General features: G+C 41.9%; 1 protein-coding gene across 3 annotated transcripts in view; it reads right to left on the bottom strand.

Annotated features, from left to right (window-relative positions):
* Positions 1-27446, bottom strand: part of MAML3 (mastermind like transcriptional coactivator 3) — a 375673-nt gene that overhangs the window by 100952 nt on the left and 247275 nt on the right. For all 3 annotated transcript variants that reach the window (XM_075860425.1, XM_075860426.1, XM_075860427.1), the window contains exon 2: positions 6223-7728. In XM_075860425.1, coding sequence (XP_075716540.1) covers positions 6223-7728 — 1506 coding nt within the window. The remainder of the gene's footprint in view (positions 1-6222; positions 7729-27446) is intronic.

Raw genomic sequence — 27446 nt, 5'->3', positions numbered from 1 at the left:
ATATACAGTGCCGCCCTCTGTAGATAATGCCACAGTGTCCTCTATAGATAATGCCACACTGCCGTCTGTAGATAATGCCAGTGCCCACTGTAAATAGTGCCACACAGCCCCCTGTAGATAGTGCCCCACAGCCCCCTGTAGATAGCGCCACACACCACCCCGTTGTAGATAGCGCCACACACACACACACACACACACACACACACACCTGTAGACAGTGCCACACACACACCCCTGTAGACAGTGCCACACACCCCCTTGTAGATAGTGGCACACACACACCCTTGTAGATAGTGGCACACACACACACCCCTGTAAATAGCGCTTCCTCCCTGTAGATAGCGCTAAACCCCCCCCCCTCCACCTGTAGATAGATCCATTGGGGCTCCCTCTAGAAGTGGAATGTCCAGCCAGGGCATTGCCGACGGTCTGGCCGGGGAAGCCCATGACGTCATGACAGCTATCATTACACATCTGTGCTCACATGCATTATTTATATATTTTACATTTAGATTATTTATTTACTTTATATTTATATATTTTATAAGATATTTAACTATTAATGGGTTGACATAAAACTTACATAAGTGCAACCCAGCATAGCATGAGAGTTTGCAGCTTGTGGGATGTTTTTTTAAAATGGAAAAATGGTCATTGGCGGTGGTCATTTAAAAGAAAAAAGTACACAGAATGCAGGTTAGAGTGTCTAATGCAGTCAGCAATCATGCACAGCACACAAATAGAAAGAGGTGTCATGTTGGCGACCAGGAATGAGAAGGGAGCCATGCTGTTGACTAGGATGAGAGGGGAGCCATGCTGGGGACTAAGAGGGAAACATGTTTGGCAACAAGATTTAGAGGGGTGCTATGCTGGGGACCAAGAATTAGAGGGGTGCCATACTGGGGACCAAAAATTAGAGGGGCGCCATACTGGGGACCAAAAATAAAAGAGGTGCCATGTTAAGAACTGGTCTTGAACTGGAAAAGTGAGGGGTCATTATGGGGACCGAGAAAGAGAGGGAGATACCTATGGTTATGTGTGTTGGCTGGAGCCACTTGTGTACAGTACCACAACTGTTTTATTAGTCCTTGTCTGAGTCTCGTTCTGGTTCTGTGTGATGTGCTGGTTTGATGCCAGGAATTGCTGCTATTAAAAACCATTAATACCTACACTTGTCCACAACAGGTTATAATATATGAGGACTTGCATGACGTACGACCAGAGAACTTGTCATCAACTCCTTCACGCACCATGATGTAACAGTACGTCATGCACAGAAAGAAGTATGGAGTAGGATCACTGGCTAAATCCTCTCCATATGCTTGGGGCGTCATCTATGTATTACAGCAAGGATCGGGAATCGGCTGTTTAACTACTTAGATGCCGCAGTCAATAGTGACTGTGGCATCTAAGCCATTAATGAGAGAGGGAAGGGCGATCACGGGGTACCAATGGTTGTCATGGCAGCCAGGGGGGCCTAATGATGGCCTCCAGGTCTGCCATTTTGGTGCTCCTATTATGCCATTCGCTGTTCAAGTCCCCTGTGGGGACTAAAAAAATGTAAAAAAGCTTTTAGTAATATAGAAAAAAGATATATACATATATATAGATACATACACGTTGCGTAAATACTATGAATATTCAGCAACGGAATTAGTTGCGGAAAATCCGCATGAAGTGGATGAGAACAAATCTCATCGGTTTTTTTCCCGGAATTCCCTGTGGCACACAGGGTGGATACGCCGCGTGCTTTTACGCAGCGTTCCTCCCCGTATGAACTCAGCCTAAGGCCTCATTTACACGAGCGTATGCGTTTTGCGCACGCCAAAAAACGCAGCGTTTGGCGTGCGCAAAAGGCACTTGACAGCTCCGTGTGTCATCAGTGTATGATGCGCGGCTGCGTGATTTTCGCACAGCCGCCATCATAGAGATGAGGCTAGTCGATGTCCGTCACTGTCCAGGGTGCTGAAAGAGCTAACTGATCGGCAGTAACTCTTTCAGCACCCTCGACAGTGAATTCCGATCACAATATACACCAACCTGTGAATAAAAAAAAGACGTTCATACTTACCATGAACTTCCTGCTTCCTCCAGTCCGGTCTCCCGGCCGTTGCCTTGGTGGCGCGTCCCTCTCTTGTCATCCGGCCCCACCTCCCAGGATGACGCGGCAGTCCATGTGACCGCTGCAGCCTGTGATTGGCTGCAGCCTGTGCTTGGCCTGTGATTGGCTGCAGCTGTCACTTGGACTGAATTGTCTTCCCGGGAGGTCAGACTGGAGGAAGAAGCCGGGAGTTATCGGTAAGTCAGAACTTCTGTTTTTTTTTTTTACACGTTCATGTATATTGTGATCGGAAGTCACTGTTCAGGGTGCTGAACCAGTTTAACTCTTTCAGCACCGTGGACAGTGACTGTCTCCTGGCGTCGCGTACCGGAAATTTTTTTGCCGGGTTCGGTCAAAACGAGTTCGGCCGAACCCGGTGAAGTTCGGTGCGCTCATCTCTAATTTGACACTCCGTTTGGATGTTTGTAAACAGAAAAGCACGTGGTGCTTTTCTGTTTACATTCATCCTTTTGACAGCTCTTGCGCGAATCACGCAGTTCGCACGGAAATGCTTCCGTGCGGCATGCGTGGTTTTCATGTACCCATTGACTTCAATGGGTGCGTGATGCGCGAAAAACGCACGATTATAGAACATGTCATGAGTTTTACGCAACGCACTTGCGCTGTGCAAAATTCACGCATTGTCTGCACTGCTCCATAGAGTAATATAGGTGCGTACGACACGCGTGAAAAGCACGCGCATCGCACGCGCGTATATTACGCTCTTGTAAATGAGGCCTAAGAGTAAGAATTTTTTTTTTCAATTTTCCCCTAAAGTAATGTAAAAAAACACAAACAAAACATCATTGATATCACCACATCCATAAAAGTCCAAACTATTCTAATATAAGGTTATTTAACCAACATGCTGAACGCCATAAATAAATAAAGAATAACAAAAACAGAATTGCTTTGGTCACCTTAGTTCCCCCAAAAAAATTTAATAAAAAGTGATCAAAAAGTTGTATCTAACCTAAAATACCAACAAAAACTACGGTGTCGCACAAAAAAAAAGCCCTCTCAAAGCTCCATCTATGGAAACATAAATAAGTTACAGCTGTAAAAGTAGTAAATAAAAAAAAACTATATAAATTTGGTATAGCTGTAAGGCTGGGTTCACATGACCTATTTTCAGGCGTAAACGAGGCGTTTTACACCTCGAATTACGCCTGAAAACACAGCTCAAATACGTCGGCAAACATCTGCCCATTCCTTTCAATGGGTTTGCCGACGTACTGTGCCGACGACCTGTAATTTTACGCATCGCTGTCAAAAGACGGCGCGTAAAATAACAGCGCCGTCAAAGAAGTGCAGGACACTTCTTGGGACGTAATTTGAGCCGGTTTTCATTGATTTCAATGAAGAACAGCTCCAAATTACGGCCGTAATTGACGCCTCGCAAAACGCGAGTACGAGCAATTACGTCTGAAATGCAGGAGCTGTTTTCTCCTGAAAAGTGCTCTGTAATTTCAGCCGTAATTGTCGTTATCGTGTGCACATACCCTTATCGTATTAACCTGTAGAATAAAGTTAACATGTTGTTTTTGTTTTGTTTTTTTAAAAAGCAATGGAGGAGTCACTGTTTTTTTTCTATTACACCCCACAAAGAATTTTCTTCCAATTTTTCAGTACATTATGTTACAATAAATGGTACCGTTAAAAACTACAACTCGTCCCCCTAAAAACAAGCCCTCATACGGCTGTTTAAGGAAAAATAAAAAGTTATCGCCCTTGGAAAGTGGGAAGGAAAAAACAAATGAAAAAAACAGAAAAATGGCTGCATCCTTAAAGGGATAAACACATGATAAAAGACATGATTTAGGGCTCTGTTATCATTAATTGTGTTTGTGTGCTGCACATGATTGCTCACTGCATCAGACACTTTAAAGGGTAACTCAATGTTTAACAAACTAAGCGGCTGAGCGCTCACACAAGCAATTCTGCCGCTTCGTTTTACCGATTGGTGGGGGTCTCAGTGCTCGGACCCCCACGATCAAAACTTCTGACATGTCACTATAACATGTCAGAAGTTTGTTGAACGTTTAGTTACCTTTAACCTGCACTCTGTGTAGTTTTTTCTTTGAGAGGGCCACCCCCGAGGATCATTTTTCTGTGTAATTAGGGGTGTTCGGCTCAAAGAGGTTTCACTGGATTAGTATAATATTATTAGTACTTTGTTTGCCAAAGAGCAGCAGAAACACTTTCGTATCTGGCATATGAACAAATGTGAGCTGGGTTAGGCTCTGTTCACATCTGCTTTGGAATCCCGTTCTGACATCCCGTCGGAGGTTTCCGTCAGAACGGGACCCTGAGCAGACGCAAACTGACACCGACGGAAACCAGAGGTTTCCGTTTCCATCACCATTGATTTCAATGGTGACGGATCCGGTGCCCATGGATCCCGTTTGTGTCTGTTGTACACCGGACCCATCGTTTTGCCGGAAGCTATAGCGTAGTCTAGTTTGTGTCAGCTCAGGGACCCGTTCTGACGGAAACCTCCAACGGAACGTCAGAACGGGACCCCAACGCAGATGTGAACGAAGCCTTACAGAGCAACATAGGGTTTTTTTGTGGCGGCCATAAAGTTTGTATCTGACTTGATGCAAGAAGTTAGACTGGACATATATATACGTTATAAAGGTCACTAAAGATTAATGAATGTAATTATTTCTGAAGTTGGTAAGTAAAGGATAGCAAGAAAAAATATGTATCATTCTTCCTGCTTTGTTTCTGGTTTAAGAATCTGAACACACAGCTTTTAAAGAAGATAAATTGCTGGCACCCTCATATGTGACCCGGGGTTACTTGCAATCACTGTCCATCTGATAAAAAACAATATCATGTTGCCTATCTCTATCCTCTCTCATTATCTTCAGCACTCAGCTACACAGCGGGGAAAGAAATGGGATTTCCTACCATGGACCTATGTATACAGGAGCAGCTGTCAGTCTCAGAAATAGACAATAAGTAGTGCACAGAACCTGAGAAGATATCATGACTAGGTGCAGACCTGACCATGATTTTATATTCAGGGGCAAACTAGCATTCACAGGGTACTATTTGTCTCCAGATGTACTGCAATATCAGTATATACTATTTACCCGACCACACCTTGAGAGATGCAGGCTAAGGACTTGTCCACAAGTAACGGAATTTCTGCCGTTATAAGTAGCAGACTTTCCGCTGCAAAAAAAATGAACCATTTCCTGCATTTTTTACTGCAGAAAATGGTGCATATTTTGCTGCGTTTTTCTCAATGCTGGGAGACGGTGACATCTCTTCTGAAAAACGCAGCAATTACGTACACTTTCCGCAGCAGCAATGGACATGCTGCGGTACGAAAAATATACACCGCAGGTAAATTTGTTGTCAGAATTTTTATGCAGCGTGTGGATAAGATTTGTTAAATATCACCCCCTTTTCTGCTATGGTATTCTGCTGCATATTTTCCGTCTGCATTTCCGGACGGAAAATACGCAGCAATTCCGCTACGTGTAGACAAACCCATCCTGTAAAAAAACATACAGCAGCATTCCTGTCCATATATTTCGGTGTTACCTGCAGTCAGGAAGAGGAAAGGGGCAACTCCACAATATGGAACACGCGTCATTATAAATTTTCCTCCACCCACGGACAACATTTACATTGTTCAGATCATGTAGTATGAATGACAATATATCCAAACAGTGTTTTGCAATTATAAAGGTTACAAAAAGACATCTGTAAAATATGTTTGTTTCATTCAAATGACCTTAAGAAACCAAAATACTTTCTGCACAACATGCTAACATTTCTATAATCTCTTAACACAATCATTAACAGATTGATATATTCACAAAAAAATATCTACACGTGTCTATCAAATCCTAGTTACCATTCTCTATTCAAGCCAGGATATACTATTGAAAATGACAACTATTAAAACAAAAAAGCAACGATAACAACTCACCATACTGTTGACTACAGACAAACACATGACACTTGAAAACTAAACTCTGCATTCAATATAGATAGTTTAAAAACCCCATAAACACAGTGAGGGTAAGGTATAGTATTAGATTAGATGGCATATATAAATTCTATATTAGTACTATGCTGGTTGGTATTCTTTGTGCTCCTACCTGGCCGTGACCCGGAAGAGATCCATAAGCCATTTGTTGATTCATAAGTCCTTTCTGCTTCATTATAAGTAGCCGCTTCTGCTCCTCACTTAAATGGCTCATCTGAGGCGGCATTGGAGGTTGCTGCTGCTGTTGCATGTATGGTAACATGGGATTTTTGTTTTGGTTGGAAATTGGAGGAGTCATTCTTTGACTCATATCCACAGTAAAGTGTGAAAGTGGTTTAGTATTACCGTAATTGAGCATGTTGGGAGTTTTGCTGATAGAATTTGAGTTTAAATTGCTAGTCTGCTGGTTAATCATGTTCATGTGGCTTTGAGGGAGGTAGTTGTTCATTGTGGTTTTCGGGGGATTATTTGCCATTGGAGGTACAATAGAATTTTGGTTGTTGAAAGCTTGGGGATACATCATTGGACTATTTGGCTTTTCAGTACCAAAGGCTCCGCCATATGGGCTAGATGGAGGTCCCACAGGTGACCAACTCGAAGGTTGGTTTGTATGTGGTGGTGGTGGTTGCTGCTGCTGTTGATGTTGCTGCTTTTGCTGTATGAGTTTTGCTCGTTGTTGTTGTTGAGCTGCCATTTGTTTGAGCTGCTCAGCTGGAGACAAGTCAGCACTTGGGAGGTTCACAGGCCCACTTCCAGAACTAGAAGTCGGAGTCATGACATATCCATTACCAGGTCTTATTGAAGTTTGACCAGGTGTGTGAGGAGGATTTGGAGTCTGTGGGGATTGGACAACACAACTTGCTGGTGATCCAGCAAGCATTAATGTAGATGGAGCACTGGAGACTGAGGGTATGCTGGAAACAGATGATACATTAGAAAAAGTAGGACCAGATGAAGACGGACGAATTTGAGGAGAGCCCATGGAAACATGAGGGAATGGAGAGTGGGATGGATCACTCTTTACACTGGCACTTTCTTGAGGAAGGGGTGTTTGGGCTGTAGGCCTGGAGAAATCTAGCTCCTTCTTCTCCTCAAAGTCCTCATTGAATAAGTCCTGTATGTCATCTTCAGGAACAGTATTAGCAAGCTCATCGATCAACTCTTGCCATTCTTGATCATTCAAATTTATGTCAGAGAAAAGTTTATTTTGGTTGGAAAGGGAAGTATCGGAAGTGTCAATGACTGAAGCGTCATCTAGTGGTTCCTGCTTCATTTCCTTATTTAGGATATTAAAGCTCTCTTCCAGTTCATTAGCATTAGAACCGTTTACTGCTAGCTTTACATCCTGCTGGCCACCATTCTTATTTATGTCTTCTAATCCTCCTGAATGTGTTACATTATTTGTAACAGGTAGATGTGGCTTCATATCGAGCTGGTGAAGAGGTGACACAGAAGGCAGCGGTATATTCGACAAATTATTAAGATTGTCCATACCTGGCATCTCTTTCCTCCGCCGTTTAGCAGAGGGTGAAAACCTCCCATCACAGATGCCATTCTGCTGCTCTCCATTAAGTGGTGAACGAGCACCTTCTAACTTCTTCTGCACAGCTTCTTGAAGCTATAGAGAAAAGAGAAAAAATCAATAAGTACATGTGAATTTAGAAAAGTTTATTTAAAAAAAAATACGGTGCACATCTAGTTAACTTGTAAATCTAATTAGTTTCCTTGATTTTGAGGATTTTTTTCTAAGTATGAATATGTATTTAAACCCATTGTGAGACAAAGATGGAGTAAAGTTACAATATCATATTCACACTTTCAATGAAACATAAATATCAAAGCCCTTCCCACCACTGTAAACTATGAATTTATTAAATAATACATTACTAAATAAAGAAAAGAAAACATTTCTACCAAGAAAATCGGTGTTAAAAAGAAGCCAACACGGAATGATCTATACAGTAATTGTGTGTCACAACATGCCTGCACCCACATAGTATCAAAATACATTTGAGGATAGCAACTGTTGATGACAAAAACAAAACAAAACAAAAAAACTCCTAAAAACAGCCCCACTTAAAAAATATTATAGAAATGCTATATTAGTACTAATATATCCTATAAGGTGAATCTTTCAACTACACAAACATTGTAGTAGTACAAATAAAACCCACCCATGACATTTGCCTTTGTCATTCCCTTTTAAAGTGATTTAAAGAGGCTCTGTCACCAGATTTTGCAACCCCTATCTGCTATTGTCGATCTTACCTGCAAACGCTGATGCTGCTGCAGAATCAACTGTAGCCTCTGGTGCCGATGTGGCCGTCACGATGCAGGACCTGTGAGTGACGTCACAGATCTGCACTGTCAGAAGCTGGGCGTTCTGAAGAGAAGAGGATGTTACTTCTCATCAGAGCGCCCAGCTAGTGAAAGTATTAAAAACGCCCCGATGTACGCACATAATACACGCCCACTTGGACTTTTACTTTTAAACACACCCACTTCGACTTTTGCAAGCCTCATTTGCATAACTACAAAAATGGTCATAACTTGGCCAAAAATGCTCGGTTTTTAAAAATAAAAACTTTACTGTAATCTACATTGCAGCGCCGATCTGCTGCAATAGCAGATAGGGGTTGCAAAATCTGGTGACAGAGCCTCTTTAAGTGATTTCAAGACACTCATTTAGCTCTTCCTAAAATCAAAGACTTATCCTGACTTAGACCGAAGTGGCATCACAGGCGGTGCAGCCGATCCACGCAGGCCTGCAGAATCAGCACAACTGACACCGTCTCTTGTCAGGGCCTGTTACACCCAACTGTTAAGGGACTTAAAAAAGGTGAGGCTTCTTGCTTACAGCAGATCAAACACTGCACAGATCCACAGAACTGACATCATATCCATGTCCCACAGCAGCTGGGGTCTGCACAAGAAGATACAATTATTTCCACAACTTTCTGTATATGTATAGCAGTTTGTTTTTTTTTACATAAAAAAGAGGAAATTGTGTCTCCAAATCCAATAATATATCCTCTGATTTAATACTTATGAATCCCTGAGAAAAAAAATGGTGGCATGTTCCATCACATACTGTATTGTGGAGGTGTTCTCCCGAAGAACAATTGTTACAAGTACATTAAGTGCAGTGCCTCATGAATTTGCTGTTCGCATGGACCCTTAATGGTACAAAATAGTCAGTAAAAATAGTGCCCATGCTGTTACGTATCAACGTCAGATGAGATTACAGCAATCATTTCTTTAGAGCAGTGGTCCCCAACCAGTGACTCAACAGCCACATGGGGCTCGCAACCCCATGCTGTGTGGTTCACCATAGGCCCTGAGTTATGACCATATGCTCAAGCTGCGATACAACATCAACACTGTCAACTTGTTAGACACATCCATATCCCGGAAGTATCTATCTGCAAATGCAACATTATGCCTGAAAGTGTGTGTGTGTGTGTGTGTGTGTGTGTGTATGTGTGTATATACATATATATATATATATATATATATATATAGTCGTCCAAGAATAGGCAGCACTCGAAGTAATAGTGAAAAAATGGTCTTTTTATTAGCCCTTGTGCAACGTTTCGGCAGCCGAAACGTTGCACAAGGGCTAATAAAAAAGGCAATTTTTTCACTATTACTTGGAGTGCTGCCTATTCTTGGACGACTGTAAGAAATTTGGAGCTGTGATCGAGCTTCTGGGGCGTGCACCCAACTACATCTTTGGACTGGTGCTGCTGGAAGCTGGACTTTATATATATATATATATATATATATATAATTAAGCCGAGTTAAACAACATAAATAGAGTGCAAAAACAAGAGCCTTTGAGAAATGATCTGTGAAACTGTTAAATAAGAGCTTGAAATGAAGCGTTACATTTAGAAATGCAGCAGCCTCTGCATAAACACAAGGGCTACTTGAGGTTTTATGTGCCTGGAGGAGTAGTTTTGCTCTAAACCACCAGCAGCAATTCATTTCTCCGAAGAGATTAAGTCATGGTGCTGTTGTTATGGTAACAGTCTTTGCCTATCACAATCTCTCTTCGCTGGGCTCCGATAACCTATTCACTGCCAGCACCACCTATAATATATGAGCACAAGGCTAGCGGGTCTGAGGCAGGTAGAAGATATACTATGTCAAATAAATGGCTGGTGCTTCCATAACAAGCAATCTTTTCATACACGTGTCATGGTTTGCTAATAGGCGTTTCCTCTGCACAAGTTAAAGCTGTAACTTTAGGTGAGGCTGGGTTCACACTGGGTGCATTTTTGTTGCATTTTTTTCTTTTGGTTGATGAAGTCCCATTGAGAGACATGGAAGTTTATCTACCAAAAAGAAAAAACGTATGTTAAAAACGCAGTGTGAACCCATCAATTGAACTGTGTTCCCTGTGAATAAATGGATGTTGTAGTCACGTTTGGAAAATGTGCCCCTTTTTTAGTAGGGTGGTACAGAAAATAAAGACAGAAGGCTCAGAATTCTACACATAAAGGCAAACCTGGCCTTAAAGGGTTTTTCCTTTCATTTATCGCATATTAACTAAATAAGTATTCACACAGTGGAATCTGGTGATCTACCCTGTCTATACTGGGGTCAGCCAAAGCCGACTCCCTAATAAAAATGAGTGTTTGGATCAGGTGAACATACATGTTTACTGCAGTGGGCCATGGGGCATGGCAAAACTGGCGCTGCCTACCTCCAGGGACAACAAGGTATCAGGCAAGTTAAACTTCAACCTGCCTGATTGATTTCCTGAAATAGTAGACATTGGGGACAGTTGAACAGCCACCATATACATTATATGGTCAGTGGATCCTGTTGAAATCGGCACTATCCACCAACTATTATCTAATGTGTTTGGCTTGCTTTACATTCATCTGTTTTTTGCCAGGTTCTGAGATTTTGTTATCTTGTCACTAAGGCTTTGTTCACACCTGCGTTGTGCTGTTCCGTTCTTCTGTTCCACCAGAGGAGCACAACAAGGGAATAACGAAACTAACGGTTGCCGATGGAACTCATTGACTTTAATAGGTTTCGTCGGCTTTCCTTTTGGGTGTCTGTGGGTGTCTGTGATTTTACCAGACACAATAGCGCAGCATGCTTTGCTCTGGTAAACCCTGCCGGATCTGCATCGGAGGCCCCCAACGCACATGTGAACAGAGCCTAAGATAAGGAAACATAGCTGTATTGACTAGCTTCATATTTAGGGCCTCTCAAATACAGGAATAATATGGACATGAACGATACTATATATATATATATATATATATATATATATATATATATATATATATATATGTGATTTATTAGTAAATAGAATTGTGATTTATTAGTAACTAGAATGCATATGACGGAGCACGTTCATGCAAGGCTTTATCAATGCTCATGCAATATGTTTTCTAAGAGTGTGTGGGTCGCACTCTAATTATTAGACTGCTAATATAGATATAGAAACATAACTTTTAAGTACTATCTTCACAAAAACAAAAAACTTAATTTACACATTTGATCATTAAGTGCTATGAAATAGACACCTCTTCGAAATGTATCACAACAAATTCTAGGGACAAATAGTTACAATGTTTCTTCATAACAACAGATTGTACTTTCCTTCCCAGGCTAGCATGGAATAGCTGCTGAAAGCAAATATCTCTACAGCTTACATTCAGAAACAGGTTTATAGTCTGCACACCCAGATGGTCCCTGGTAGAGATGCAGAGACATGGAAGTTACTTTTAGTCGTCTCTTTCATGCACTTTCAATATTTAGGTATAGTTGGTCTGAAGTGACCCTATTGAAGGGGTTGTCCAGTTTCAGAAAATTAATGTTATTTTTTGTATTGGAAAGTTATAAACTTTTCCAATATACGTTATGTATTAATTCCTCACAGTTTCCAAGATCTCTGCTTTGTTATTCAGTAGGAACATTCATTGTTTACTTCTAGTGGATACAATTCTGTCCATGGTCATGTGATGGACAGACAGACAGGTGCTGGTATTGTTACAGTCTGTGTATCAGAGCTGTGTCTTCTGATGATCCCAGCACCTGTGTGTCCATCACATGACCATGGACAGAATTTTGTCTACTAGAAGTAAACAATGAATGTTTTTACTGAATAACAACAAGCAGAGATCTTGAAAACAGTGAGGAATTAATGCAGAAAGTATATTAGAAAATTGTATAACTTTTAATTATACAAAAAAATACCATTAATTTGCTGAAACTGCACAAACCCTTTAAATGTATTATATAAGGATAATCCATGTTTTTATTAAACTATCCTAGACAATGATGTCCCTGAAGACGTGAACTTGTTAAACAAAATGAATGCTTAACCCCTTAGTGACCACCAATACGCCTTTTCACGTTCGTCACTAAGGGGCCTTAGGCTAGGCTGACACTTTTTCACGTTCGCCTAGTCTAAGTCCTGCACGGGTCTCCCGTGCAGGCTGGAGCCGGGGCTCAGCTGTCTGATGACAGCTGAGCTCCTGCTCCAACGACCGCGATCGAAGTTTACTTCGATCGCGGCCGTTTAACCCGTTAAATACCGCCGTCAATAGCGACCGCGGCATTTAACTTTGTTTACAGAGGGAGTGCGCTCCCTCTGTCACCCATCGGCGGCCCGCAAATGCAATCGCGGGTCTCCGATGGGGTGTCATGGCAGCCGGGGGCTTGATAAAAGCCCCCAGGTCTGCCCTGGACATATGCCTGTTAGGACGCGCCGGAGGCACGTCCTAACAGATTGCCTGTCAGATTTACACTGACAGGCAATAATGCTCTGGTATACGAAGTATACCAAAGCATTATAGCAGCGATCGGAAGATCGCACAGTAAAGTCCCCTAGTGGGACTAGTGAAATAAATAATAAATGTGAAATAAAGATTAATAATAAAAGTTACAGTAAAAAAATAAATAAAACCATTTTTTTCCATAAAAATGGTTTTATTTAGTAAAAGTGTAAAAAATAAATAAAAGTACACATGTGGTATCGCCGCGACTGTAATGACTCCATTAATAAAGTTAATATGTAATTTAAACCACAAGGTGAACACCGTAAAGAAAAAACTCAAAAAACAATGGCGAAATTGCAATTTTTTTCCATTGCCCCCCAAAAAGTCATAATAAAAATGAATTAATAAGTCCCATGCACCCCAAAACAGTACCAATCAAAACTATGTCTTGTCCCGCAAAAAACAAGCCCAAAAAATCACTACATTGATGGAAAATAAAAAAATTACAGCTCTTGGAAAGGGACGATGCAAAAACAAATAATTTTAGTTCAAAAGTGTTTTTTGTGTGCAAAAGTCGTAAAACATAAAAAACCTCTACATATGTGGTATCGCCGTAATCGTACCGACCCATAGAATAAAGGTAACATGTTATTTACGTCGCATAGTGAACGGTGTCAATTTAAAAACGCATAGAACAATGGCGGAATTTCAGGTTTTTTTTATAATCCCCCCAAAAAAAGTTAATAAAAGTTAATAAAAAAAATTATATGTACCCAAAAATGGTGCTATTAAAAAGTACAACTAATCCCGCAAAAAACAAGTCCTCATACAGCTATGTAGACGAAAAAATAAAAAAGTTATAGCTCTTTGAATGCGACTATAGAAAAACAAATAAAATAGCTTGGCCATTAGGGCCTAAAATGGGCTGGTCACTAAGGGGTTAATTCCATTTCTCTAGTATGATTTACGTAATGTGTGTGGCATTGTGAAACTGTTTGGTGGTCATTTTATTTTGGTGAGGTTAATGATACCATTCTAATGCCTGTTACCCTTTGTGAACCACTTTCTATCAGTTAAAGAAGACTAGTCAAAATGTATACACTGTGTTATACCGTGCCCAGGCCTGAGTGGGCATGTCACAGAAATCCTCTTTGGTGCTCTTTGAACCATTTTGTCATGCACTGCCCCCTTAAGGACCTGCGCTTGACATCACACAGTGTATTCGTTATCATGGAGTCTCCATTTAAAATGTCCTTAATATGTAGAAAAGCGTAAAATAATATATTTTACCCAGTGATTATTAACTAGTGAACAATTTCTGGGCTTTCACAACAGATACAATGTTGATTGTATACTAGTTGCACAAAGTTCACAAAGGCAGTGATCACATCCTTTTTCAGCTCGAGACCCACCTTCTAACAAAACAGGCATTGAACCAAAATAGTCCATCAAGACATTGTTTCTCTTTACTGAAAATACCTTTATTAAATAAATGTTACATTTATGAACAAACAACCAGTTATTAGTACGAAACAACCAAACAAAACATTTCAAAGTGAAAAATGTCAAGTGGCAACGACAATGTGCCGATGCAAAGAGCAGTTCTACAGCTCCGACTATTGTGTCAACAGTTTGTTTATAAGCCCGAGGCCAAGTGCTAGTGATATGGTTCCTCGCAGGCTGTTAGCAGTCAGTAATATGACTTTAGACCGGGTGCTATGACTTGGCATCACTAGTTGTTAAAACCAATTGTTCAGTGTCAGACTGGGGTTTCTTGGGCCCACCAGAGGACATCATTTTGAGGGTTCACCCTCCATTTATGCAGAACACGTCTACTTTTAATAGTATAGTAATCTTTGTTGTTATTGTATATATAGGACATATCATCAAAAGATTTAATAGTATATTTGTTAATCAACCCATAAGAAGTAGACCCTAGTGGCAAGCGATTGGCCCCCAAAGTCATTTCCAAGTGGTGGTTGTCTTCTGCTGGACCTTTGTGTCCCATTGTTGTGTCAGCGCCTGGGACCACCGGCGGATCCTTTGGTACTCTGGTGGGCAAGTCCGACCCTGTAATTGTTACTGATTAAACTCAGCTGTTTATTAGCACTACCTGCTTCTGGGAAAACTTGATGAAAAGACGAGAAATATGACCAACATTACGGTGCATAGGCTGTGTTCACACATTTTGCGTTTTACAGCAAATTGCCACATTTTTTGTGGTTTTTAGCCAAGTGGCACACTAAAGCAAGGTGTGAACCAAACATTACATTGTTGTCCAGATTTTTCTAAGGTCTTGAATAGCAGATCTTCTTAGTTATGATGTAATACATACATCACTGGATAACTAGACATACTTGATGTTTTATATTCTTGGAACCCCTGGTGACTATATATGTGGGAGCTATATGGGGGACTAAACTTTGCAAGAAACAACTGAAAACAGTTTTTAACAACCTTAGGGTAAAGCAACTTTTAAAATCTATTGAAACGTTTTAAATCACACATAAAACATCAATAAAATAATAAAGGGCAGTTTAAGCCTCATTTATTTTCCTGCAAATAAGACTGATTGCATTTGACCAAGACAAGAGGAAATACTGGAAGCAGAGCTAGATTTAGCTATAGGCAAAGTAGACCTGTGCCTATAGGTAGCACTGGGGGGGAAGGGTGTCTGCTAAAGGCAACGTTTACATACGAATACACTGAGCAGTTTGCAATCGTATGTATATTAGGTATGTTTATATGTTAGTCAGGTGATCACAGTACTGTGGGGGTTAGAAAAGGACACCCATAGAGGAACAAGGGAAAGCTGCAGAGGGTACTAGATGTAGTGAAACGCGCAATTTATACAGCGCGGTATGAGTGGGATTCCTTTGTATTGAAATGGGTCAACTACTCTTTAAAATCTAGTTTTAGAAAAGTAGTGTGGTGTAAACAGAGCCTTACTTTTTCAGTGCAGATAGACATTTAAAGCCATACATGACTTTAGTTATGGTCTTACTCAGAATGCTATGAGGGAGATTTATCATATAATGCAAAGTAAAAATGGAGTAGTTGCCCACGCAGACTACTTTTGATAAATCTTCCCCTATATGTTGTATGTGTTGAAGGTCCAATGTAAGCACAGAAATTGATACAAATCATTACCTTTGTCATCACAACATTCCACACCAGCTGTATACCAATATTCAGCTATTCAATTCTATTGCAGCTAGGACAGGTTCACATTTTTTTGGGCATCGGAATCAGCATCGGAAAGAAAAACTCCTTTGGCTCACGTTGGTTTCAATGGGAATCAATGCTATAGTTCAAACGGCGCTTATTTTCCATCTCGCTAATCGAAATAATTTTAAAAAAAATGAGCTATCTTGGCGTGGATATCGCGCCACATTGAACACAAGGGGAAGCTAAAAAAAAAACAGCGTCCAATAGCATGGCCGCTGCTTTTGGTGCAGAAAAGCGTAAAAAATAGAATGCATTTTGAGATCTGCTTCCAAAATGAGCCTGATTTTGAAGGCAGATGCAGCGACAGTTTTTTTTCAGCCTCACCTAAGTACCGTGTGAACATACCCTTAAACTTGACAAAGTGCCACAAACTGCTGCTGGACTCAAGAACCTAGTGACACAACCGGCCCCTTCTGGCCATACACATACGCGGCTAGATTGGTCAAGTATTCTCATTTCTTCTTGAGTTCTCCTCATGCACTGTCAGTCTTTATACAAGTCTGTAGCTGCAAAGTAGCCGGTTCTCTACCATCAGAGGTTATCTGTGTCTGATTTGGTAGCACATATGAACATTAAAACAGCAAAGTGTTATCAACCTTCAGCTTGCTTTGTAGAGCTGCTTCTAAAAACATCAGCTAAATATGGTTAAATCATTGGGTCAGATTTATAAATACTGGTGCAGGAGCAAGTCCAATGTATTATGAGTGATATGTGACGCTAAAAAGACTCATGAGTCTTGTCTCTAATACGAAAGGAAGCAAAAACAGGCACAAAGCTTGGAACCAGGTGTGACCTGTCTAAGGCTCTATTCACACAACATGGGTTGCCCACTGACTCATATTATAAAAAAACATGGGACCCAATGCATAATGGCACACATGTCCAATGTACATTGCAAACATCTTAGCTGTTTGATAAATACGGAGTAATTCAGCTGAGATTGCCTTCCTTGGGCTTCGTTCACATCTGCACTAGGGCTCCGTTCCGAAATTCCGTCTGAGCTTTCCATCGGAACGGAGTCCTGACTGGCACAAACTGAAACCAAAGGTTTCCGTTTCCATCACCATTGTTTTCAATGGTGACAGATCCTATACCAATGGTTTCAGTTTGTCTCCGTTGTGCAAGGGTTCAGTCGTTTTGACTGGATGAATACCATGCAAGGGTTCCGTCGTTTTGACGGGATGAATACCGTAGTCGACTACGGTATTCATCTTGTCAAAAGGATGGAACCCTTGCACAATGGAGACAAACTGAAACCATTGGCACTGAAACCATTGGCACCGGATCCGTCACCATTGAAAACAATGGTGAGGGAAACGGAAACCTTTGGTTTCAGTTTGTGTCAGTCAGGGCTCCGTTCCGACGGAAAGCTCCGTCGGAACGGAGCCCTGACGCAGATGTGAAAGAAGCCTTAGACTAAGTTCACACTGTGATTTTTTTTTTTTTGCATTTTTAGTATGCGTTTCTTTGTTTTTGTTGAATTTATCTGTCAAAACAAAAAAACGCATGATAAGAACGCAAAAAAAATGCACAGTGTGAGCCCAGCCTTAGGGTATATTCACACAGCCTATTTTCAGCCATTTTTCGGGCCATAAACGCCCTAAAAAACGGCTGACAATATGGGGGCTGAACGCCTCCAAACATCAGCCCATTGATTTCAATGGAAAAAACTGCATTTTGTTCCCACAGGGCGGGTTTTTACGCGACCGTTTGTAAAAACAGTGTGTGAAAAAACGCCCTGTAAATGTCACTTCTTGAGCCGTTTTTGGAGCCGTTTTTCATGGTCTCAATAGAAAAACAGCTCCGAAAACTGCCGTAAAAAACTTATAAAAAAACGCTTCATTCATAAAAAACAGCTGAAAATCAGAGGCTGTTTTCCTTTGAAAACAGCTCCGTATTTTACAGTCGTTTTTTGTTAAGCGTGTGAACAGAGCCTCATACCCACTTCAGTTTTTTTAGTCAGGGTGCTATCCATTGTTTTAACTGATAGCACCCTGACACCTTCATTTCAATAGGGCCATGCACACTTCCGTTGTTTTAACGGAACCATGCAGCCGTTCAGTCAAAAATAGGACAGGTCCTACTCCTGCCCGTTTTTGACGGAACAGTCTAGGCCTTTTCATTGATTTGGTCCGTGAAACAACGGACTGCACACAGAAGCCATCCGAGTGCGGCCCGTGTTTCACGGAATCGTCAATAGCGGCCGAACAATGGCCGACGGAAGTGTGCATGCAGCCTGGGCTCTATTCACACGACAGAAATAGAGTGTCGGCCGATAAAAACGGCCGTTTTGCATCCGTTTGCATCCGCTCCATTTCCGTTCCAGGCTTTGTTTCCGGTTTTAATGGCCGATTTTGACCAGTTTTGCATCCGTTTTTCTCCCTGTCCGTTTTAAAAACGGATGAATTTCATTTGTAAATTTTCTGCCACACACTTCCCTCTGTAGCTAATGCCACAGCCCCCCTGTAGGTAATGCCACACAGCCCCCTAGTAGGTAGTGCCACACAGCCCCCTAGTAGGTAGTTCCACACAGACCGCCTTGTAGGTAGTGCCATTGTACATAGCCACCCCCATAGATCGCACTCTCCCCCCATAGATGGCACCCCTCTATCTTCCTGTAGGGGACATATATGGACAGTGAAGTCAGGGACTTCTCCTGGAGCGGAATCCCCGGCCACAGCTTCGGCCGAAGCTGTGGCCGGGGATTAGGGATTCAGCTCCTACAGGGAGCAACAAAATACCCTCCTCCCCCTCACATGCACTTTGCACTAAGGAGAAGAGAGCGAGCGAGCAGCAAAATGCACGGCCGTCACTCGGATCACATCCGAGTGACAGACATGCTTTACATGGACCCATAGACTTCTATGGGAGCCGTGCGCCTGGGAGAACGCCCCAAAATAGGGCATGTTCCATTTTTTGATGGCCCGGCTTACCGGGCCGTCTAAAAATCGGCCGTGTGAATAGCCCTATTTGGGGTCTATTGTACCAACTGTGGCCGTGTCACACGGCCGAGAATCCCTGTCGTGTGAATAGGGCTATAGAGTAGGTTCACACGCACCGGCTTTATGGCTTTTTGGCCACTGGGTATTTAGAAGTGTACAAACTGCAGCATGCAAGACTGCATGTAAAAGCTACGCCTGCCATTTCCCATAGAAACAATTCTATGAACATTTCATAGTTCTGTTTCTTTATTTTTTTTAAAATGGGGCTGTTGTCTTTCTGTATACATGTTCACACTGCTGCTTTTTTCTACGTCTTTCTGCGCCATTGTTTTCACAATGGGAGTTTTCTGATGACAAGTGGCATCATTTGATATCAAGTCTCCAGTCTGTGAGGTTACCTTTATGTTCTACTCTTTGCTTAGATCTTGCAACTGTGACAACATGGAGCTTTGTGGGCATGTATGAGACACGAATATGCACCTGTGAACTGCTTTATCTATACAATGGTTGTTTCCTACTCCTAGCCAGACACATAAAAACGGAGCGATCTCTTAGCACTCAGAGATTTCACACTCAATAGTCAGATCACTATTATGGCTTATGGCTTGTGGCAGCACCGACAGCTCTCATCGTCTACATGCCCTTTTTAATTAACTCTTACAAAGCATTTTATCTCCACCACCAACTGTTCTTTATTTCTTAAATTTCTCTACTGGGCTAAGTTTCCAGAGGACGTTTTTACAGCATTTTTATTGCAGTTTTGTTGTGCTTAATTGTTTTGAAAAATGCATTTTGAACCCTTCAGGACCAAGCTCATTTTGGCCTTCAGGACCAGCCCTATTTTTTTTAAATCTGACATGTGTCACTTTGGAATGCTTTTACCTATTCAAGCGCTTCTGAGATTGTTTTCTCGTGACATATTGTACGTTATGTTAGTGAAAAAATTTGGTAGATAAATTCATTCCTTATTTGTGAAAAACACCAAAATTTTTGAGAAAATTTGAAGTAATTGTGATTTTTCTAATTTTAAATGTATCTGCTTGGAAAACAGATCGTAATAACACACAAAATAGTGACTAGTTAACATTTCCCATAGGTCTACTTTATGATTTTATCGTTTTTTGAACATTCTTTTATTTTTCTAACACGTTACAAGGCTTAGTACTTTAGCAGCAATTTCTCACATTTTTAAGAAAATTTCAAAAGGCTATATTTTCAGGGACGAGTTCAGTTCTGAAATGCCTTTGAGGGGACCATATACTAGAAACCCCCATAAATCACCCCATTTTGAAAGCTGCACCCCTCAAAGTATTCAAAACAGCATTCAGAAAGTGTTTTAACCCTTTAGGCGTTTCACAGGAATTGAAGCAAAGTAGAAGTGAAATTTACAAATTTCATATTTTTTTGCCAAAATTAATTTGTAATACTTTTTTTTTCTGTAACACAGAAGGTTTTACCCGAGAAATACATCTCAATATTTATTGCCCAGATTCTGCAGTTTTTAGAAATATTCCACATGTGGCCCTAGTGTGGTAATGGACTGAAACATCAACCTCAGAAACAAAGGCGCACCTAGTGGATTTTGTGGCCTTCTTTTTATTAGAATATATTTTAGGAACCATGTCAGGTTTGAAAAGGTCTTGTGGTGCCAAAACAGTGGATACCTCCCAAAAGTGACCCCATTTTTTTGAAACTACACAACTCAGGGAATTTATCTAAGTGTATAGTTAGCATTTTAACCCCACAGGTTTTTTGCTAAATTTATTTGAATTAGTCTATGAAAATGAAAATCTCCTTTTTTCTGGGAAAACGTAGAATTTTCTAATTTTTATAAGGAATAAAGGAGAAAAAGCAACCCAACATTTGTAAAGAAATTTCTCCCGATTACGGAAATACCCCATATGTGGCAATGAACTGCTGTTTGGACCCACGGCAGGGCTCAGAAGGGAAGATTTTACTGGAATGGTTTTCGGTGCCATGTCACGTTTGCAACGCACTGGAGAGACCTAAACAGTGGAAACCCCCCAAAAGTGACCCCATTTTGGAAACTACACCCCATAAGGAATTTTTCCAGAGGTATAGTTAGGATTTTTACCCCACAGGTTTGTTGCGGAATTTATTGGAATAAGTCTGTGAAGATGAAAATCTACTTTTGTTCTGAAAAAACATAGAATTTTCAAATTTTTATAAGGAATAAAGCAGAAAAAGCACCCCAACATTTGTAAAGCAATTTCTCCTGATTACGGCAATACTCCATATGTGGTAAGAAACTGCTGTTTGGACCCACGGCAGGGCTGGACCCACGGCAGGGCTCAGAAGGGAAGGAGTGCCATTTGAATTTTGCAGCTCAGATTTTGCTGAATTGGTTTCTGGGGCCATGTGTGATCCCACTTTGGAGACTATACCCCTCAAAGAATTAAATTAGAGGTGTAGTGAGCAGTTTGATCCCTCAGAAGTTTTATAGATTTTATTAGAATTGGGCCGTGAAAATGAAAAAAAATTTTTTTTCCAATAACATGTAGATTTAGCTCAGAATTTTTTATTTCCACAAGGAATACAGGAGCAAATACACCCCAAAATGTGTTACACAATTTCTCCTGAGTAGGGAAATACCCCATATGTGGTTGTAAACTGCTGTTTGGACACACGGCAAGGGTCTAAAGAGAAAAAGTGCAATTTCGTTTTTGAGTGGGGATTTTACGAAATAGTTTTTTCGGCGCCATGTTCCTTTGCGCTGAGGTACCAGTACAGTGAAAACCCCTGAGAAGTGACCCCATTTAGGAAACGACACCCCTCCAGGAATTCATCTAGAAGTGTAGTGGCCATTTTGACCCCAAAGGTTTTGTAGAAATTAGTACATAGAAGATGTTGCAGATTGAAAATTGCCATTTTCCACAGATATGCTATTTCAGTGCCCAATGTGTTGTTCTCAGATTGTGCCACTTTAGACACACACCCCATAAATTGTTAAGCGGGTTCTCCAGAGTACAGTAATATTCCATATGTGGTCATAAAGACCAGAAGGCTTGCCGTTTGGCTTTTGGAGCGCAGATTTTGCTTGGTAGTAGTTTTGTTTGGGGTTTTACTGGTATTTCAGCTTATAATGTGGGGGCATATGTAAACTGGGCGGAGTACATCAGGGTTTATGTAATCTGTGTGGAGTACATCAGGGTATATGTAATCTGGGCGGAGTACATCAGGGTATATGTAAACTGTGCGGAGTACATCAGGGTATATGTTAGCTGAGCGGAATACATCAGGGTATATGTAAGCTGTGCGAAGTACATCAGGGTTTATGTAAGCTGGGCGGAGTACATCAGGGTTTATGTAAGCTGGGCGGAGTACATCAGGGTATATGTAAACTGGGCGGAGTACATCAGGGTATATGTAAACTGGGCGGAGTGCATCAGGGTATATGTAAACTGTGCGGAGTACATCAAGGTATAAATCAGCTGTGTGGAGTGCATCAGGGTGTATGTAAGCTGGGCGTAGTGCATCAGGGTATATGTAAGCTGGGCGGAGTGCATCAGGGTATATGTAAGCTGGGTGGAGTGCATCAGGGTATATGTAAACTGGGCGGAGTGCATCAGGCCATAATAGGTATTGTACAAAATATCCGCACTCCAGTATTGTCTAATCTTTGACTTCTTCACTAGCCCCATATGTAGCGCAGACCCCAAAATGTCAGTTTCCGCTGCATTTGCAGGGTCTACCAGTGGGGCTTAGCAAATGATGACGTGGGGTTTTAGGTGAAGAACTGCTGCCCATATAAATTTGTCTGGGCCGTCGTTTTGCATTATTGCGTTCCAAGAGTCTTAACTTTTTATTTTTCCGTTGACGAGCTGTGTGAGTGCTTGATTTTCATGGGGCGAGCTGTAGTTTTTATTAGTATCATTTTGGGGTACATGCGATTTTTTTTGATCAGTTTTTATTCAATATTTTTTGGGAGGTGAGGAGACCTTTTTTTTATAAATTTTTAACGGCATTCTCTGTGCAGTATAAACAACTTGTTTACTTTGTTCTGCGGTTCGATACGATTACGGCAATACCAAATTTATATAGTTTTTATGCCTTGGGCAGGACCTAATAGGCTTCCATACCTGGCAACCGTGCTAGGCTTCCTGGTTGCCATAGCAACCATCGGCACCCCACGATTTTTCACTTTCATTTTGGGGTACAGAGGGAGCCCCCTTCCTCTGTGTCAATCACTGAAATGCCGCTGTCGCTATTGACAGCAGCATTTAAGGGGTTAAACCGCAGCGATCGGAGATAAATGTGATCGCTGCCGTTGCAGTGGGATGTTGGCTGTACATTACAGCCGACACCCGCTGAAGATGAAGCGAGCACAGCTCCTGTGCCCGCTTTATCCTCCGGGCGTTACTGTACGGTCATGTGCACCACCAAAAATTTATTACTTCACTTTTTAGTGCCCTATGGCAGTTTCAGATCATACTAGGAGTATAACTGGTGTCCTATAAATTTAGCCTTAGTATATGTGTGACTACATACACATACATTGGGGAAAAAGGCTGAAACCACAAGTGCAGCTGGGACTGATGTAACTGAATAAAATTTACTCTGTAAAGCTGTGTAATATGTCAACACCTCATAAAATATAAACTAATAATAATCCCGTCTCTCAGGCCAAGCAGCAGACTAGTTTTGTGTGGTGACAGCTTTAACTGACAGCCAGCTCCTGACTGAGCAATACTGCGGTCACTCAGACAAAAGCAAAGAAACAAGAGGAACACACACGGGTCAAAAATAAAGGTCATCTACACAAGACTCAGCTGCCTTCATGCCCAAAAAGATAAACTGCCAAACTTCAGTGTCCTGACATAACCAATATTCATTCACCAACCTCCTGAAACCCAGGTATTACTTGTAGAGGTCTCCATGTAAATGTAAGGAAATAATAAATAAAATGCAAATTGAGATGGTCATTGGCATCAGCTGAAGACCTGACCTGATACAGACTGGTTGCTAAGGAAACACAACCTTTAATATGGGGTTGTCAGGCAGCACATCCCTAGCAACCAGTCTAGATTGCTCAGGTGTTGATCTCAAGACTGAATGGGCTGATGGCATAGAATGGGCCACACTCCTGTCCTCTTCTTAGGGTGCATTCATAAGTTGTGATTTTGCCACGTGGCCAAAAACTGCACTAAAATAACGCATTTGTGTTTTCAGCGCATTTTGCCGCAGTTTTCACATGCTAACTGCAAAACCGAAGTCGTTTTTGAAGTGCGATTTTTGGCTAGTATGTAATCGTAATCAAATTACGTAAAAATATTTTAGGAGCAGACCCTATTTAACACTCACTATAACAACCATGATATTTTTTAACTATGCAAATACAGTAGCATTCCACATTTCTCCGTTTTTGTTATATTTTAAGTGACATCCCCTCTTGTCAGTTAGTTTATATTCTGTTCAGTAAATATGCAAGGTAGGCTGTGGGGTATTGTGGGCGTATGCGATGGAAAATCTTTCAACTTAAACAAATGCTCATAGACTTTACGGGGCACACCTATGCCAAATGCAGGTTTCTTTGTCATATATAGGCCGGGATATATCAGGATCCCGCAGCCCCAACTGCCTTGGAAAACACAGTGGACTGCACTTTTCAATACCATGGAGAGGTAAGCAATGGCTATATGTTCATCAAGAACGAATGTAAAAACACTGTAAAAAAAATCTGTAGATGCTCACCGCTGCTGAAAGATCATATTACGGGTTGTGCGTATCCGTTTAAGAAAAGGGTGTACTGTTGTGAAAGGGCTGCTTGGCTCATTAACACCTTAATACCTTTTGCAGTCATTCTCATTAACACATAAATACAAACATGTATTAGGAGTTCACATGAAGCGGCTACAGCGAGGATGAGGTGGTTTTACCGCAAATCATCGTGGTTTTCAAATTGATTGTTAATGGCCATGAGGTTTTACTGGTAAAACGGCTATTTACCTGTAACATTGTGCGGCTATTAATGATAAATTGCTTGCTATGTGTGAACGCGGCCTTATGGCAGTCAGACTGTTTCGATATTCATATGTTTAGCCCTCAGTAATCATGTGTCTATGAGATGAGCTGTCCAGGGTGTCTTAATGAACTTGTCTACATTTGTTAATAAATAAGATCAACAGCCCAATCATAGGGTCCAGACACACATAGCGGCCCGTGTTTTTACCACAAATTGACACGATTTTCCAAATGATTGTTTAAGCCCATGAGTTTTCTTCTGGTAAATTCTGGTTTTATAGAAGTTTAACCTACAAAAACTGCGCGGAAATTAAGAATAATTTGAAAACCGTGGCCGCACGTCCTTCAGACACGGACCGCTACGTGTGTCTGAACCCACAAGAGTACACCATTATACTAAATTGAGATATGCGAAAGCCATAATGAGCTAACCTACTTGCTGAGTTTATAGGTAGCACTAGCAAATGTATCCATACATAGAACGCAGTATAAAGTAAGATTTCCATCTAGTGCTGAAAATCCGATACAGACCTAAAAAAAGAGTTTTCTACAGTTGTATCCAGTGTAGGCAATCCTGCCAGCTAAACATATGAGCAGCACAGATCTGTCCCCTGTCCCGTGGGTCAAGTCTATGTAAAGTGTGTGAGCTAGTATAAGAGCTTGCACTCATATTTTGACAGTCTAGACACATAGAGAGACTGTACGAGTTTGGACTACTGGTTGTACATGGCGTCCTAAAGAACTGTGTGTGGGTTTTGAGTAGGCAAAGAAGAACAGCTGCTTTCAGATACGTTTTATGCCAAATAATCTTCAGTGGGTTTTAAAAAATGTTTTACATTTATTAATTCATTCAAAAGACCATATTTCTCTAAGTTATACACCATGGCAATATTGGTTACAACAGAAAATATTATTATATTACTTCCCCATATATTATAATAAAGTATTCAGAATTCTTCAATGTAATATCTTTAAATATTTGACAGTTGTCTGTGCCATTGGGTTTATTATTATTTTTTATTCCACTTTTTTTTGTTTGTAATTTATACATATTCGAATCCAACTTTGCAAAATATTTCACACAGACATTATTTATTTTGTGTTATTCAGATTTTGCTATACTTTGTCTTATGATTACCAAATGATTCTATGGTTTTATCAATATAAAGAAATACCTCCGTCTTATAGCTGGCAGACAGGTGTCCAGAATGACTGCCCACAAGTGCATGGTTCTTGTTAGGCTGGGTTCACACGAGCACATTAACGTCCGTAATGGACGGACGTATTTCGGCCGGAAGTCCCGGACCGAACACAGTGCAGGGAGCCGGGCTACTAGCATCATAGTTATGTACGATGCTAGGAGTCCCTGCCTCGCTGCAGGACAACTGTCCCATACTGTAAGCATGTCCCTGCACTGTGTTCGGTCCGGGACTACCGGCCGAAATACGTCCGTCCATTACTGACGTTAATGTGCTCGTGTGAACCCAGCCTTACAGGGCGATATGCACAATTTCTAAATCAGGACATAAAATCTTGTATAAAGACTAGCGAAAATAGAAAAAGAGTTTGCTTGCTGCTCTCTGTAATACTCTAGAAGAGGCCGTACTGAAAGAAGAAAAAAGGAATAAGGGAAGGCCTCCATGACTAAAATAGATGGGAGGGACACAGAGTTGGCTGGCCTATGAGAGGAAAAGGGGGGGGGACAGCAGGAGGGCTTGAGTGAGAAGGGGTGGGGATTGAAGGGGATGTACCTGTTTCCTGTTTGTGCTCTCCCTCTCTTCGCCAGGACACAGAAGCAGGAACATGTTTGTTACCCCTGCTGCGTCTGATGAGGAGGCTATGGAGCTGTTGCGGGCCGCGGCAGCCTCTCAGGGTCCTGGATGGCTCGGAGCACGAGTAGCGACGCTGCTGCAGGGACAATCGGGCGCTCCGGTCCAGGAGCGAGCAGAGTCGGCTGGAGCAAGCGGGGAGCGCTCTGTCATGCCGGTGGTCGCGGGGCTGCTGGAGCAGGCCGAGGTACAGGACCGGCGTACCAGGGGGTCGGGCAGGAGAAGAGGAGAGCCCGTTTCCCCCATGACTCAGGCCAGGGCTGGCACTCCCGGCGTGACGCGCAGCACGAGGCGCTCGCGCCCGCCCGCAAGGCTGAGTCCTGAAGACATCCCGCGGGCGCGGCGGCGCAAGAGGAGCCCATCAGTGGACCCTGCAGGCCAGACCCCAGGGCGGCCTGCCGCTGCTCTTTCGTCTGGTCCTGGGAGGAATCCCAAAACGCGGCAGCGCCCGGCGGCAGCGGCGAGGAGGACGCGGCCTTCACTTCCGGTCACATCCTCTCCTTCTTCAGCACGTGGCGGAAGGGCAACGGCGACCCTGCATGGTGATGTGCCAGCCAGAGGGTCGGCTCATGGTGTCGTCGAGGTGGAAACGACCAGAGGTCGCAGGATGAG

This window comes from Rhinoderma darwinii, chromosome 1, assembly GCF_050947455.1.
Source record: "Rhinoderma darwinii isolate aRhiDar2 chromosome 1, aRhiDar2.hap1, whole genome shotgun sequence".
NCBI lineage: Eukaryota > Metazoa > Chordata > Amphibia > Anura > Rhinodermatidae > Rhinoderma > Rhinoderma darwinii.
Note: the sequence above shows the minus strand (reverse complement) of the source record. Positions and strands in the feature narration are given on the sequence as shown.